At 44.4% G+C, this 17,410-nt stretch overlaps 1 protein-coding gene across 3 annotated transcripts in view; it reads left to right on the top strand.

Annotated features, from left to right (window-relative positions):
- Nucleotides 7,567-17,410, top strand: part of LOC110436940 (mitogen-activated protein kinase kinase 3) — a 17,292-nt gene continuing 7,448 nt past the window's right edge. Inside the window, exons 1-7 of one of the 3 annotated variants that reach the window (XM_021464715.1) lie at nt 7,567-7,961; nt 8,148-8,257; nt 9,570-9,821; nt 11,923-12,141; nt 12,270-12,407; nt 12,537-12,704; nt 14,096-14,209. In XM_021464715.1, coding sequence (XP_021320390.1) covers nt 9,711-9,821; nt 11,923-12,141; nt 12,270-12,407; nt 12,537-12,704; nt 14,096-14,209 — 750 coding nt within the window. In that variant the 5' untranslated portion in view covers nt 7,567-7,961; nt 8,148-8,257; nt 9,570-9,710. Of the gene's footprint in view, nt 7,969-8,088; nt 8,258-9,569; nt 9,822-11,922; nt 12,142-12,269; nt 12,408-12,536; nt 12,705-14,095; nt 14,210-17,410 lie in introns of all 3 variants that reach the window. The other 2 variants (XM_021464713.1, XM_021464714.1) reach the window with 2 other exon arrangements.

The raw sequence follows: 17,410 nt of genomic DNA, 5'->3' as shown, positions 1-17,410 counted from the left end.
ACAACGAATCGAAAAACGCCTTAGTAGTTGGAAAGGCAAAATGCTCACGTCCGGTGGCAGGTTAGTACTCATAAACTCGGTGCTTTCAAGTTTACCGATGTTTATGATGTCTTTCTTTGAACTACCAAAAGGGGTACTACAAAAGATTGATTGTTTTAGGTCACGCTTTTTTTGGCAGAACGATCAACATAAAAAGAAGTACAGACTAGTCAAATGGGAAATTTTGTGCCAACCAAGAGACCAGGGAGGGTTGGGTATCCAAAACCTGGAGATTCAAAACAAGTGCTTGCTTAGTAAATGGTTATTTAAATTATTAAATGAAGATGGTTTGTGGCAAGAGTTGTTAAGAAATAAATATATTAAAGACAAAACTCTAGGCAGCTGTCAAAAGAAACCCATGGATTCGCACTTCTGGAAAAGTCTGATGAATGTAAAAGATTGTTTCCTAGGTTTAGGACATTTTAATGTCAAAGATGGTACACAAACTAGATTTTGGTCTGACACGTGGCTAGGAAATAAACCACTCAAGGATAGGATCCCTGCATTGTTTATATTGTGAGAAGACAACAAGATTCTATTGCGTCGGTGTTGAGTTCACCTGATATGAACATCTCTTTCAGAAGGAATTTGATGGGTAGGAATTTAGAAAACTGGCAGCGAATTGTTGCTTCTCTACAACATGTTAATATAATGCAGGAACGAGATGTTTTTGTATGGAACCTAAAAGCGTCAGGTATCTTCACAGTCAAGTCTATGTATGTTGTTTTAATCAACAACGGGGAGCGAGTTTCACAAGATATTTGGCAAACAAAGTTACCAATGAAGATAAAAATCTTTATGTGGTACTTAAAGAGAGGAGTAATCCTAACTAAAGATAATTTAGCTAGGAGGAATTGGCATGGAGACAAATTGTGTTGTTTATGTCATCTTCCTGAAACAATTCAACATCCTTTGATTGCTACTATGCCAAGTTTTTGTGGCGCGCTATTCATATTCTTTATGGAATTGTTCCGCCCACTAGTATCGATGTTTTGTTTGATTCGTGGTCGAAACAAGGGAATAAAATTTAAACATGTTGTTATTAATAGCAGCATCAGCCTTACTGTGGGCACTGTGGATATCACGGAATGAAATAGTTTTTGATAAATGCAAACCTAAATCTCTTTTGTAGATACTCTTCAGAGGAACTCACTGGCTGCGACAATGGGCGAGCTTACAACGGGTTGAAGGCCTGAAGGAGCAACTCGTTTCAGTAGCAGTTCACCTAGAGACGTCGTCGTTAGCATTTTTTAGTTCCAACGGATGGCTTGCACACAGTCATGTTGGTTACATTTAGTCAAAACCTTTTTTCTCTTTCCAGTGGTCGTTTGTCGGACTGTTTTGTTTTGTTCAGTCGAACTTGGTTCAGTCGGTCCTTGTAATTTTTGGCCTGATTCTATCCGCGGATAGATGAAGCCGGATTTTATCCTTTATCTAAAAAAAATGAGACATGCAGCTTGCACGAACCAGAGCTTCATACAGTCATCCTCTCCTTTTCTCTCAGCCAATTAGAGCACACCACCTATGTTTTCTTCCTCTCTGATCCTTCTCAATGTGTCAAACTACTCAAATAATTTTCCACTAAACTGTATGTTCCAAAACTTGGATCAGTATAAGCATTATTTGCTTTCATCAGGCATGTATATTGACCTGAATCAAAAAATAAATTTACATCCTCAATCTGAACACAAAGAGCAGACAAAGAGAAATTTTAGTTCAAAAGCAGCACCCTTGCTCTCACCACTTGGAAGATCTGCAATGTCTCAAAAATTCAAGTATTAGTATTAACAAAGATAGGCGGACATCATTTTTCTTGAAGGGGATAGGCCAGACATCAGTCGACCACACCTATGCACAAAAACAAATGATGTCTGGCCTCTGCCATCGGGATGCTACACTGGCTCTGCTGCCGGGAAGGTGGCCTCGGGGCATGTGTGGGTGGTTGAAAGCCCAAGTTTGGTTTTGGTAATTAATGACATCAAGTTGCTAATGCCTTCTGTTTAAGTGATTTGAGTTAGGCATAGCAACACATGTGATGAAGGTGCATGGTGGCATGGAAAGGTGGCCACATGATCACAAAGGGATGAAGCATGAAGTGGAGATCATGGTGATAGACGAGGAGCAAAGTTATCAAGGCAAAGGTATAAACATAGGGTTTTACTTTTGACTGGTCTAAGATGAGTAGAGAAATGATTGACCGGGTTTAGGATAGATAGCCGACTATCAAGAGGGGAAATCACGGTCATCTCTCGAATCAAGTGCTACTAGGTCCATATCTTGAGCATATGCATTAGGATCTAGTAAAGTGCTAACTTAACTCCTTTGGTGAAAATGTTTGTGAAAAGCTAACACACTTGCACTTTGGTGGTGGACACTTGTTGGTGTTAGCACTTTTACAAAGGAGGTGGAGTTCCTAGGGTTGAGAGGGGTGTGGGTTCCTCTCTCCCGGCGCTTTTGAGAAAAATAAGTGTATATTTTCTATTGCGCCGGTGGGAAATTTGGAGAAGTTGCGGGAGTGTTTTCTCAGTGAGAAACACTCACCGGACGCTGAGTGTGGAGGCACCGGACGCTAGCCTCAGAGTCCGGTGTGCTTGACCCTGCTAGGGTGGAGCACCGGACGCACTCTGAGAGCGTCCGGTGGTTAGCGTCCGGTGTGAGGGGTTTTTGCAACCCTCTCTATGCACGAGTCCGGTGCTCCGTCCGGTGCCTAGCGTCCGGTGAGGTCGCGAGTTTGACAAACTCTCTGCGCATGAGTCCGGTGTGCACCGGACACGTCCGGTGTGGACTTGTAGAGCGTCCGGTGTGTTGCAGGTAGCCGTTAGAAACTGACACGCGAGATTCAAGAGCGACACGTGGTCAACTCCAGTGCACCGGACGCAGGGGGTCGAGCGTCCGGTGCTCACTTAGTAGCGTCCGGTGCTCCCGTTTTCAGCCCAGTGAAAGTGGCCAACGGCTAGTTTCTTTGAGAGGCTTATAAATAGAAGGTGGCCGACTTTGGGAGGTTAACTCTTGCACATTTGATTACTTGAGACATACATTGAGCTAGAGAACACTCCCTCCACTCATCTCCTTGCTTGTTTGCTCATCCTAGTGAGATTGAGTGAGATTCAAGTGCATTGCTTTGAGAGTTGCATTTAGTGGCACTTGATTCTTGAGTTTGCTGCGGATTTCTTGTTACTCTTGGGTGTTTCCCGACGCCCTAGACGGCTTCGAGCAGCGGTGGTGTTGAGCTCGTGATTGGAGATTGTTTCGAGCCTCACCAAGTGATTTGTGAGGGGTCCTTGAGCCTTCCCCGCGGGAGATCGTAATTGGCTACTCTAGTGGATTGCTCGTGGCTTGGAGGATCCCCATCTTGTGAGTGGATGTGCGGCACCCGCTGAGGGTTTGGCTTTGGATTGCCAATTAGCTCGTGATCCATCAAGTGGGTGTATCGCCACAACGAGGAGTAGCTTGCCGGGAAGCAAGTGAACCTCGGTAAAAAATCTTGTGTCATCTCTTACTGAGGATTCTCTTGTGATTGTGAGTGATTGATTGGATATATTTCTACTCTACAACGTCGGTATAACAATCACTCTCCTCTCCTTTACCTTTGTGTTTACCTTGCTAGTTGTGTAGCTTGTTTAGCTTAGCTTTCTTGTTTAGGAGTGTAGCAAGCTTCTAGTTGTGCTTTCTTGTTGTAACTAGTGTTTAGCTTTCTTGCTAGACTTATGTAGGTGGCTTGCATAGCTTAGTTGTGCTAGTGCTAGAATAGCTTCGCCTTTTGTTTTACTAATCAACTTGTCTAGTTGAAGTTTGTAGAATTTTTTAAATAGGCTATTCACCCCCCCTCTAGCCATTTGGACCTTACAGTGGTGGGGGGCGGGTGGTGCGCGGCGACGACGCGCTCGCAGATGCCTGTGAGATCGACGATAGGGATGCGCTCTCAGTTTCTTCCTTTTTCACAAGTGAGGGGCGTGAGGGGTTCGGGTCTGCATATATCACTATATCAAAGACAAGTTTCTTTCCTTCCTTTTTTGCAAGGGCGGGGCGTAGACGCGAGGGAGGAGGGATCATAGGAGGCAAGACGACAGACCTACAGCATAATGTCACACTAAAATAGTATATCCACTCTTTAATCTTTTTTTGAAACATGGAAAGGCTTTCCATTACTCATGAACGAGGATATGATTTGCAGTGAAAGAGGTAAAATTACTGGCCATCAAGTTTTTTATCTCCCAGACCACTTGCAGAAGAGAGGTCATAGTCCATAGACTTCACAGCCTGAACCACCATGGAGGAATCCGTTTCTAGGATCACTCTTTGTACTCCTAAGTCAACCGCTCTTTGTAATCCCTGCAGGCAAGCTATGATTTCCGCGTGAAAAGCTTCGCCAACCTTGTCTAGCTTACCATAGTCCGCGCTGATTACTCCACCATCCCACTCCCTGATCACAAAGCCCCATCCTCCGGTACGATTTCCTCTAGAGAAAGCTCCATCACAGTTGAGCTTGACTGTATTATCTGGCGGTGGCTTCCAGGATTTTCGCACTAGAGACTGGTTCATACTTTCCTTTTCTTTTTTAAGTGGCGACCATTCCTGTGCCTATGAGTTGATCAACCATGCTAGATGGATGGCACCTTTCTGTTGTCCTCCTTCTCTGACACTGCATCTTTCAGACCACCACATATAAAGGATAGTGATCACCCGGCCCTGCCTCCCCGGGGTCAATTTCAGGATGGCTTCTAAAGCTTCCCTTGCTGAGAGCTTTCCAGCTAAATCTTGTCTCACATCTTCAAGTTGTAGCTCAGCCCATATATGGCGCACATGCTTACATTTGAAAAACAGATGTGCTCCGTCCTCCTCAAAATGCCCACACATGACGCAACTCTTGTCAATCTTCATCCCCCGTCTCCATAGATTAACTCTAAGTGCTAAGCTATTCTGTCCCATCCTCCACATGTGATGAATCATCTTCTTCGGACAATTTAGGTTCCATAATCCTTTCCAAAAAGGATCTTTCACTTAAACAGCTGTAGTCGACTAGAGGCCCCTTCCCTAGACTGAAACTTTTTCTTTTTATCCTTCATGAAGACCTTATAAGCTGATCTTACAGTAAACTCTCCTAAAGCATTATAATGCTAGGCTACTATATCATCCATATGTGTGTGTGCTGGTATGCTCAGGATGCATTCAGCGTCTTCCTCCCAGAACATTATATATCCCTAATCAGCTCCTCATCTCAAATTCCATTCGCCAAGTTCATCAATTCATCTACATGTGACACCAAGTTTTGGCCTCTCGGTGCCTATGGCTTATGTGACTCATCCCTTGGAATCCCGTCATCATCCCAAATGTGTACATTCTTCCCCTCTCCCACACGCCAAATGATGCCCTTCTTCAGTAACTCCACTTCTTAGTCTTTTTAGTTATGAGAGATTTGACAGTGAAGACGACCCATGGTTGCTTAGACTAATGAGCCGCAAGCGGTTCACAACCATTGCAGGCGGCATGGCGGAGCGCCTGTGATAGGGATTGATCATCATAGCCCCTCTAGTGACCACGAACCTGGTGGAGACTAATCTCCTTGATCGATCGTGCCGGTGACAGATCCTCCAGCGATAAGATATATGTTTTTTCTAACGAAATACTTTTAGATATACTCTCTCTATCCATGAAAGAATTAATTTTTAGAGTTGTTCTAAATCAAACTTTTTAAACTTTGATCAAATTACTAAAAAAATTCTAAGGTTTATGGTATCAAAGATTCATCATAGAATATATATTTTTATATCATGTGTATATGTTATAGATATTGTTATTTTTTTTATAAAGTTAATCAAATTTAATAAAAATTAACTGATATGAATTTTAAGAATTAATTCTTTCGTGTACTGAGGGATACGCCGAGGCTTGTGGAGATCAAGGGCAAACTTGGCCGGTGAGACACACGTGCGAAGCTGCTGGCGATGCACACTCGGACCAGATAGGTAGGTTTGGGCGCACGTGAAGCTGCTGGTTTGGACGAAAGACGATGATATCGGAAGAGACTCGTAGATACATGTGGGAGGGAATCGGTTCTTGAAGGAACATGAGCAGATATTTATACTCGGAGCAGTGATATACTGAGGCCTTGTTTAGTTCCTAATTTCTGTAGCACTTTTATTTTTATTTGATTAATATTGTTCAATTATAGAGTAACTAGGCTCAAAAGATTCATCTCGCGATTTACAGACAAACTGTGTAATTAGTTTTTATTTTTATTTATATTTAGTGCTACATGCATGTGCCGCAAGACTCGATGTAACTAAGAATCTTAATTTTTTTTATTTTTAGGTGAACTAAATAAGGTCTGATTGGTAGAGCTCCGGTGGCAAAAAAACAGCTTATAGCTTCTCCTCTCTTGGGATGAATGGCTAAGGGAGAAGAAATGTCTAAGGTACCCCTATATATATTACTTGTAAATGTTTGAGTTGTATTTTATAGATGTTTTTATATTTATATATAAGTGCTTTTGAAATAAAATTAATATAAATAACAGGGAAGCAATAATGAATAAATTTATATATAATAACAGAGTTGTGGCGGAGGTAAATATGAGTTTCTTAATAAAAGCAGTGACGAAGTCAGAAGCTTTTAGAAATCAGGGCGATTCTCATTAAGCAAAATATTTAGCTACAAAATTACAAAAACTTATATAGATATAAAGAAAATTTTATTCTTATTAAACAAAAATATTTAGCTATAAAACTACAAAATTTTATATAGATATAAAGAAAATTTTCATTTAAACTTTGATGAGGAGCCCGGCCGGCCGCCTAGGTTGCCGGGCGGTGGCTCCACCAGTGAATAAAAATACACATATCAATATCACATTTCATGATACATACATACTTTATTATTATGAAATAAAATGTACAAGCTTATCTTATTTTTCTTCTATGTACAAGCTTTTTATTTCATTTTTCTTTTCTTAAATTTTTCACTTATATCCAATTTTATTTCCCCCATATATTCTCTCCCTACTCTCTGTTTGACACAACTTAACTTCACTAAAAAAAGCTGTTTTTAGAAAATAGCCTTTATTTTAAAAAATGTATAATAAAATAGCTTCACCAACTACTTTATGCATAGATACATAGATAAGAGAGAGAAATAAGGAAGAAAACTATAATAAACTACTCCCTGTACTCCAAATTATAAGTCATTCAAAAAATGTTGGAGAGTCAAACCATCTCAACTTTGACCAAAATTATAGAATTTTTTTAAAGATTTATAACATCAAATAAGTATACTATAAAAATATAATTTATATAAAATGTAATGATACTAAGTTGACACCATAAATATCATTATCTTACCATATAAATTTAGTTAAATTTGAGATTATTTGAATTTCCAAGATTTTTGGAATGATTTATAATACCTCGTATTTCTCTAAGTGAAGAAGAAAATAGGTTTGTCTATAAAACTATTTTAAAAATAAATATTTGATAAAAAATAGAACTCTGCCAAACAGCCATCCACATCCCCGCACACACGAACGCACCACGCCAACGTCAGTCTCTCGTCGGATCGAATCGAAGGGGGAAAAAAAACACACGCAGCGCCTTCGTCTCCGTCTCTTCTCCCCCGCACGTTTCTCAGATCTGCGCCGGCGTAGCCCCCGCAACACCGCCCCTGCGGCGGCTCGCCCGCCCCGCTCCATCCCTGCGCCGGCACCTCGCCCCTCTCCAGCGCAGCGCCGCCGTCCTGACGCACGCGTGGAAGGAGCGCGGGCTTCGACGGCCTGACGCATGCCAGTGAGGTGTGTGCGTCTCCGGCGGCCCGACTTGTAGAAGGCGAGGGTGTCTCGGGACTAAGGACACCGAAGGTGGCACACAGGAGGGCAGTAACCTGCAGCGGCGTGCAGAGCTCCTATCTCGGCAGGAGATAGAATCGGTGGGGTAAGAGGTGCTCATTTCCCTTTCCCCTTCACTCCACAGTTTCCTTTCTCGTGAACCAAGCAGCGGATGAGCTTTCCATCTCTTCTCATTTCCCTATCGCATTCCTCATATCCCGTTATCCAAACAGCACCTCAGGGTACTGCAACCCAGCAGCAGGGGCCTGACCTCAGCGCACCTGGATGGCAGGGCTGGAGGAGTTGAAGAAGAAGCTACAACCCTTGCTGTTCGATGATCCGGATAGAGGTGGCGCCAGTACGAGGGTGCCCTTACCAGAAGATACTTGCGATTCCTATGCAGTAAGCACGCCTTGGTATTCTTGGTTTATTGCTCATTGGTATTTGCAATTGTAGTTATCTATAGCACATTATGTCATGTTAGCCATCTCGTCTAAGGTGGGAGGCCTGGAGAGTTGATTAGTGGCTTTAAACGCTGCTTGGTACATGTACAGCACAATTGTTTTCTGTTTAATAGGAGGACAAGCAACCAAATGAACACAGATAGGTCTATGTTTTGTTTATAATTTATTCAGTACTGGAAGTCAACTCATTTGCATATGCAGCTTCCCCGAATGAAATCTTCACACCATGAGTAGCCTTGTTGCTTGATAAGCTACATATAGCCCTGCTTGCTATTAACTTTGCAGTTAAACTCTTGCCTTACATTCTTTTGAAGTTTGTGATGCACTGTGCTCACGGTCATGCTTTCTCACCTACACTGTGTTTACCCATATCAACTAGATCACAGTAACCATACTGAGGCACATACATGGAACTGTGTAAGCGCCTGTTTGGTAGAGCTTCATCTGATTCTGATTCTCCATGGAAGCTGATTCTTTGAGAGAAGTGATTCTGTGTGAAAGTGATTTGTTTCTTTAGCATAAACTCTCAAAATCAAGATGGAGAATCACTTCACATCAGGAGAACCTACATTTTTCAGCTCCCAGCCTCTTAGTTTATTTCACAGAATTGGTCCACTCTACCCCCATTGAGATTTGTCTTTTTGTTTCCACATGTACAAGTTGAGTTTTTTAATTAAAATTTTGTGGCTAATGAAAGGATATGATGTCTTATGTTAGAAAAATACATGAACTTTTTGTGTTTTTTTTTGTTGGCTAGGAGCATCATACTTATTCAACCCTTGAGATTAAAATTCGCATGTATTTTTCTAACATAGGACATCATATCCTCAGTCACGTAACAAAAAAATATGAACTTAAAACTCATTGTGTTCTGTGAAAAAAGGACAAAACTCATTGTTTTTTTTTGGGGGGGGGGGGGGCTGTGGAGTGGGGGTGTAGATTGGACCAATCTAAATAGTTTGAGAGAGTAAATCCAGCCTAACTTTTGCTTACTGGGTTAAGTGGATTGTTTTGGTAGTAAAATGGATTTCTTTAAAAAAAAACTAATCCAGTTCTTCGCTGCTACACCTTTGATGCAACTGAATACAAAAGTAGGAAAGGATGTGGAGGATCAATTGTGGATGGTTGGGATAATTTGTGATAACCAATTTTATTCAGACTCGTGTTATATCATGCACTGTGCTTAAACTCTTAAGCTCATATACTGAACATTATTTAATGCATTATACATATTGTTTTTCTGTATGTAGATTTCTGATGGTGGGACTGTTAATTTACTTAGTAGATCCTTGGGTGAGTATAACATCAATGAGCTTGGCTTTCATAAACGAAGCGCTGGGCCAGACGAGTCAGATTCTGATGAGAAGGGGTACCGTTGTGCCTCTCATGAGATGCACATATTTGGTCCCATCGGTAATGGTGCAAGTAGTGTAGTGGAGAGAGCTATATTTATTCCAGTTCATCGAATCTTGGCCTTGAAGAAGATAAACATATTCGAGAAGGTTCGTATCTTATTCCTTATGGTCAAAGATGCTAATAGAAACCATAATTTTGTGCACTCTTTTCCTACAATTGCTTTTCACAGTAGTTCTTTGCAATGAAGACATTCTTGGGGAGCTTGTGTGAAGGACTTATTATGAACCTCTAGTTGATTGCAATAGCTATATTTGTTTTGCCCCCAACTGCATAATTCAAGATATCTAGTTTAAAACACTAAATCCTATCTTTCCTAACCAATGTCTAAATTTCCCCCAACTGTATAAGATTTATTTAAAGGGAAAAACTAACTTTGAAATGAGCCCTATATTCGTAGTTCTCTGTTTAGTTTGCGTCATGGATCATACTTTTCGCATTGTAGGTCGTATTTCTTTTTCTTTATGTACCATGCAATGCGATTAAACCAATGTTTACAAATCGTATAGTCGAACCTGGTCGCAATGGGACCGACCAGGCGACTAATCACGATTAGTCATTGACCAGACCAATCAGTCCTAGTCGTCCTATATATTTCAGGACATATACCTCTATATACTATATAGTATACACAATAAAGCAAGCATGATCACTTCCACCATTACACGCGGCTGTTCCACATCTACAGATATACACAACAACCATACATCCTCTCAGGACGGAGAACCAGCAAGCAAGATGAGTAGCAAAGGGGCAGCACAGAAAGCAAGCAGACTGGCAGAGGCTGCTGAGTGAGGGATGGTGCACAAGGGAAGAAGATGAAGGATGGAAGAAGATGGGGGGAAAGGGCACATACCGTCTGAAGAGGAGCTCATCACGAAGAGGAACCACGCACAGGCAGAAGAGGAATTGCAGCAGCGCGGGGGAGGATTCCAGCGTGCCTCCCTGCTGTGCATTTTGGTGAACTCTTATGCTAACCCTAACAGGCCAAATTGGCAGCCCATTGGCCCACATGTAAGCCCAGTTAAGCAGGTCCACGAAAAGCAGAGCAACCAACCTGGTCGTCCGTAATCGTGATTAAGCAACAAATAGTTGGACAACTAGGTTTCTGGTCGAGCTAGTTGCCTCGGTGCCCCTGGTCAACCTCCAGGGTCCAATTAATTGTGATTAATCAGATGCCTTGTAAATACTGGTAACATTCTTGCTGATTCAAAAGCTGGAGCGTAACAAATTGGAGCTGAAAACATCCTGCAAGACTTGTACTTGTACAGTTGTTGGGCAGAAAGGGTACTGCTACGTGCTACACGATTAATTGGAGAATGGAAGACTGATTGGAATTATGTAATTGTTTGGCATTTCGTGCTTATATATACATATTTGATGATATTATTTGTCATATTCGATTGCATACTGTTGTTAAAATTAAATAATTTATCCTACTGTACTATCAAGCTAGGTACAGGTTTCTATCTAGCTTAGCTCATTTTATGAACATGCAGATTCATCTTGAAGCCTATCTTGTGCATTAGAAGGGTCATGTTGTCACACGTACGAGTCTTTGTTCTTTGCTGAATCACTTTTCTTTGAGTTAATCTTGTGCAGAAATCTCTTAAGTATACTAGTGCATGAATGTGATGGGCTATTTACACAGATGGGCCAATCATCTGTAACTTGGGATCAGAGTATTGCTAATTACATGTGATTATGCTCATACAAAACGAAAAACATGATTATCCTGCCCTTTAAGAATCAAATTGTTAATACGGTTTAGCATTTGTGGTCTCCAGCAGGTATATAAGTCATGTATACATGATGGGATCGTTGCTGCATCCATTTAAGCAGCTGGCTTAATGTTTGTTTATAGGCTTTCCACAACACTTGTTTAATGGAGTGCAGTAGTATAGTTGCAGTGAGAGCAGTGTTGGCTTGGTTTTATTGCAGAATGAGAGCAATTAGCAGATACATCAAAGGATAAAGTGATAAACATGGTCTCGTTTATTCTAAATTCAATTTGAATACTGTGGCAGTGAACCATGTTTATTATTACATAGAGTAATCCAAGTACTTTATGTTGTCACTACCTATCTAATTCATATTCATTCTACAGTTGCAGTTGGTAAACTGGAGCCATTGAGAGGCTTTTTTCACAGTTTTTATTTTATGTACTCATGTTTCTTGATACCTTTGCAGGAGAAGAGGCAACAAATTCTCAATGAGATGAGAACATTATGTGAAGCATGTTGTTATCCTGGTTTAGTTGAATTCCAGGGTGCATTTTACATGCCTGATTCTGGACAAATAAGCATTGCTCTTGAATACATGGATGGTGGTTCCTTGGCAGATGTTATAAGGGTCAAGAAGTCTATACCAGAACCAGTTCTTTCACATATGCTACAGAAAGTATTGCTTGTATGGATCTTCCATATCTTTTTAATCCATATCTGTAGTTTGTATGTTAGCATTAGACATTAGTAACAGCCAAGATATGACTTTCTGTAAATTTAACTTGGTACATTCTTCTGTGTATAATTCAAAAGGGTCTGCGATACTTACATGAAGTAAGGCATCTAGTGCATAGAGATATAAAGCCAGCAAATGTGCTGGTAAATCTGAAGGGCGAGGCGAAAATTACAGATTTTGGTGTGAGTACTGGTTTGGACAATACAATGGCTATGGTATGCTACTTCTTGGTGACAGTCATCGCAATGTTCTTCTAGTGATATTTCTTTTCTGAATAGTAGTGAACATGAAATAATATAGACTGAATCAGCAATATATTTTCCTGCTAAATAGATATGTTCCAGTGTGCTACCTTTGTAGGCACGGTCACATATATGTCACCTGAGAGAATTCGTAATGAGAACTATTCTTATGCTGCTGATATTTGGAGTCTTGGACTAACAATATTGGAATGTGCTACTGGAAAATTCCCATATGACGTAAATGAAGGCCCTGCAAATCTCATGTTGCAGGTGAGTTGGTTATTGGTTGGTTACTTGTTTGTTTTTTACTATAGACCTGTAATTATTGATTGATGTTTGGATGAAATGTTGTCCTTTCCATTGACTGACTTCGAATGCTAGTGCTCTGAGATACTTGGCCTGTAGGTTCCTTGATTAAATATGCTGGTATGGGATAAATGACCCACTTGTACATGTCCTCTAGGTTATGTTAGCTTTTTATGATATACTTGTCTTTTAACGTAGATTTTGCTAGTTGAATGCATGGATGGGTTCTCCACTTTCCCTTTGAATTTGCAATGTATAAATCATCTGACAGTGTAGTAAATATTCACTGCGAACAGGCTTGAGTTGGTTAGGTGGCTCTAGTAGCACTCCTTAGGTCCTGGGTTTGACTTTCCGTGGGAGCGAATTTTAGGATGAGGTTAAAAAAAATATCCTTGTCTATCCCACACCAAAGCACAGGTCTAAGATCTGGTCCAAGGTTGTGGTCATTCTCGTATGGGCAACACTGTGTATGGGTGGGACAGGTTCAAGGGTTTTCTTGACCTGTGTGAGAAGGTCTTCTAAGCAAAATGCCTGGGGGCTGTCTTACCCCATAGGCTGAGTTTTTTTAAATGCTCACTTCTAATACTAATTTTTTGACCAAAGTCAGTATGGGAAAACCCAACCTATTTTTTTTGCATTTTTTTTTATTCCAGGCCTGTTTAAATTCGCTCTCATGGGGAGTTGAACCTAGGCCTGCTGGATGCTACCCAGGTTCTCTAACCACTAGGCTAGAGACCCTTTGGCACTTCTAGTACCAATTAGTATCATGTTTCTGGTTCGAATTGCTGATTGATGTGGTCAGATTCCTTTTTAGTTAGGCCTTGTTTAGTTCACAAAATTTTTTGGCTTTGGCTACTGTAGCACTTTCTTTTGTATTTGACAATTATTGTCCAATTACGGACTAACTGGGCTCAAAAGATTCGTCTCGCAAATTACAGCTAAACTGTGCAATTAGTTTTTGTTTTCGTCGATATTTAATGCTTCATTCATGCGTCCAAAGATTCGATGTGATGGGGAATCTTGAAAAATTTTGGAAACTAAACCAGGCCTTATAGCAGGTCATTTCAAATTGCACAAGTGTTAGAAAACTTAATTTGACTTAATTTTCTCTGTTATTTTTTCTTAATGGCTTTTCTGTAGCAGCTTAAAAAAAAGCACGGCCAACACAATGCAACAACCGCAACTGACCTTAGTTGTAGCTGCCCCTGCCCTCTGCTGTCTGCGCTTAGCTATAACGACGTATGCTTATCATATTGCAATTTGTCATATGTTGCTGTGACCATTTTAGTAATTATCTTTGTATAGTTATTTGCACTTCCCTATCTTCTTTCTTAACTTGATACCTTGTAATTCAGATACTTGATGATCCATCACCAACACCACCACCAGATGCTTATTCACCAGAATTCTGCTCATTCATCAATGACTGCTTGCAGAAAGATGCTGATGCAAGGCCCATGTGTGAGAAGGTAAAGATTGTAAGACATAATCTGCTGATCCAATTGCAATTGTTTTGCTTTCCTGGTACAGTCAAGAACTGTAGATGATCAGCAATCAGCTGATCGGTTCTGGTACTGTTTAGAGTATGGCAATAGGCCACTACTGTAGCCATTAGTTGGTAGAAGGTACATCAGCAATAGTGCTGTACTAGGAGTAGGTAGGACTGTACCAGCCTTGATCTATGTACCTGTATAGAGGTACTAGATATGTGTATAAATATGTATGCAATACATCAAGCAAAGGTAGCTCATTTTGCCACCAACATTCAGAGTTCAAAGTTTCAGCCCACGCTGAAACTGCTGAACTGGGTGTGTGCTGTGTTCTTCTCTTCTTCTACCTTGGTCCAAGGAGTGAAGTAGAGGTGGTAAGCAGGTTGCTTACCTATTGTGGTTGTGCAGGGACCAACAAGTGGTATCAGAGCCGTACAAGGGCGCATCAGGCTTAACCGCCGACGATAGCTAATGATACGGTGGTGGCACTAGGCACCAAGACTGGCTCAGGAGCTGAGCAACCGACCGGTGGAGGCGGGGAGATGGTCACGCAGAATGTGACCGAGGTGCGCACAGTGCGGGAGGTGGGGAGCAACACTTGGCCGATGCTCACCCGCACCAACTACGGCGACTGGGCTGTCCACATGAAGTGGAAGCTCTGCGCGCGGAAGTGGTGGGCGGCGGTGGAGCCTGGCGGCGCTAGTGAGGATGTGGAGGGGGGAGCCATGGAGGCTCTGCTGGCGTCCACGCCGCTGGAGTTCCATTAGCCGATTGGCGCCACAGGGAACGCCAAAGACGCCTGGGAGATGCTAGCGCCGATCCGCCTCGGCTCGGAGCGAGTGCGGAAGGCGAAGACACAACAATTGCGGTGGGACTTCGAGGATCTCAAGTTTCGCCAAGGGGAGACGGTGGAGGAGTTCGCCCTATGGCTGCAGGGGCTGGCCAGCCAGCTGGCCACCTATGGGAAGTCGATGGAGGACGAGGACGTCATCTTCAAGCTGCTGCGGGTCGTGCTGCCCAAGTACGCGCCGCTGGCGCTGTCCATGGAGACCATGCTCGACCTCTCCACGCTCACGCTGGAGGATGCGGTCGGGCGTTGCGCACCATGGAGGACCGCGTGCCCGCGGTCGTGGAGAAAACAAAGGGCAGGCAGCTGCTCATGACGGAGGCCAAGTGGACCGCGCTCTAGAAGGAGAAGCGGCGGACCGGGGAAGGCCCGAGCAGAGGAGGCGGCGCGGAGGCGGACAAGCGCCGTGGCAAGGCGCCGTAGGGGAAGAAGTACACCGACCCCAACGCCTGTCGGCGCTGCGGGAAGGTGGGTCACTGGGCGCGGGAGTGCCCCGATCGTAAGCCGGAGAAGGAGGCGCACCTGGTGGTTGTGGACAGCGACGACGACAAGCACACACTCATGATGGCGGAGTACTGCGCGCTCCAAGGTGAAGCAGGGGAGGCGGAGACGGAGCAGGGGTTTGCTGTGCTGGCCGTCGATCTTGACGAGCCGCGGGTGTAGGTCCATCTGGGCGCGGTCAGCGACGAGCTAGAGCAGCGCTGGTTCTTGGACTCTGGCGCGAGCAACCACATGATAGGGTGCCGCGCCGCCTTCTCCGAGCTGGACAAAAAGACCACCGGGAGCGTCAAGTTCAGCGATGGCTCCTGGGTGGTGACCCGCGGCCACGGCACTGTCATGTTCCGGTGCCAGAATAGTGAACACCAGGTGCTGACCAACGTCTACTGGATCCTGCAGCTGAAGACGAGCATCATTAGCCTTGGGCAGTTGGACGAGTGCGGTTCTGAGGTGCTGATCAAGGGCGGCATGCTGCGGATTCGTGACCAAGAGCGGCGGCGGCTGTTGGCTAAGGTCACAAGGTCGAAGAACAGGCTATTCTTGTTGGACCTAAAAGTTGAGCAGCCGGTGTGCCGGGCAGCGCAGTGCACGGAGGAGCCGTGGCTGTGGCATGGCCGGTTCGAGCACTTGAACTTTGACGCGTTGGGCAAGCTGGCGGCGATGTTGAGGGGAATGCCCAAGATCCAGCACGCCGGCGAGCTCTGCGACAGCTGTCTGGTGGGGAAGCAAAGGAGGCTGCCGTTCCCCAAGGCGGCAAGGTACCGTGCTGGTGAGAACCTAGAGCTCGTTCACGGCGATCTGTGCGGGCCCCATCACTCCGGCCACGCATGGCGGGCGGAGGTACTTCCTCCTGCTCATGGACGATTGCAGTCGCTACATGTGGCTGCAGCTCCTGACGAGCAAGGGCGAGGCGGCGGACGCCATCAAGCACTTCAAGGCGAAGGTGGAGGCAGAGTCCGGGAAAGCTGAAGGTGTTGTGGACGGACCATGGCGGTGAGTTCATGGCGGTGGAGTTTGCCACCTACTGCGCGGAGGAGGGAATGGAGCGCCATCTCACGGCTCCCTACTCACCGCAGCAGAACGATGTGGTGGAACGCCGAAACCAGACTGTCGTCGAGATGGCGAGGTCGATGATGAAGGCCAAGGGGATGCCGACGGCGTTCTGGGGCAAGGCAGTGAGCACGGCGGTGTTCATCCTCAACAGAGCTCCGACGAAGGCGTTGAAGGGGAAGACGCCATTCGAGGCATGGCATGGCCGCAAGCCAAGCGTGGCGTTCATGCGCACGTTTGGGTGCATCGTGCACGTGAAGAACACCAAGCCTGGCCTCACCATGCTTGAAGACAGGAGCACCAAGATGGTGTTCCTCGGCTATGAGGAAGGATCAAAGGCCTATAGGCTCTACGATCCAGTCGCCGAGAGGGTGACAGTGTCCTGTGACGTCGTGTTCGACGAAACGGCGGCGTGGAGATGGGATGAGGAGACGGCAGAAGCAGAGGGTGCGCACGAGATCGGTGGGTCCTTCGTCGTCGAGCGGCTTGTCATGACCGGCCAAGTCCAAGCGCCAGCGGAGGCTGTGGAGGAAGCGACTGCCCCTGGAGCAGGGGAAGCAGAGGATGGCGCGCCAGCACCAGGGGAAGCTGAGCCGCCTAGTCTAGCCGCGGGGGGGGGGGGGGGCACTCTGCTCTGAGACAAGAGCAGGGGACTTCGGCGGCGGCTCAAATCGAGGATGCCACTCCCCCGCCGAACGTCGCCAAATTTGGCACTCTGTACCACTCTGCTCTAGGACAAAAACAGGGGAGTTCGGCGGCGGCTCAAATCGAGTATGCCCCTCCCC

The sequence above is a fragment of the Sorghum bicolor genome, chromosome 7 (genome assembly GCF_000003195.3).
Source record: "Sorghum bicolor cultivar BTx623 chromosome 7, Sorghum_bicolor_NCBIv3, whole genome shotgun sequence".
NCBI lineage: Eukaryota > Viridiplantae > Streptophyta > Magnoliopsida > Poales > Poaceae > Sorghum > Sorghum bicolor.
This window is presented reverse-complemented; position numbering and strand designations above follow the sequence as displayed.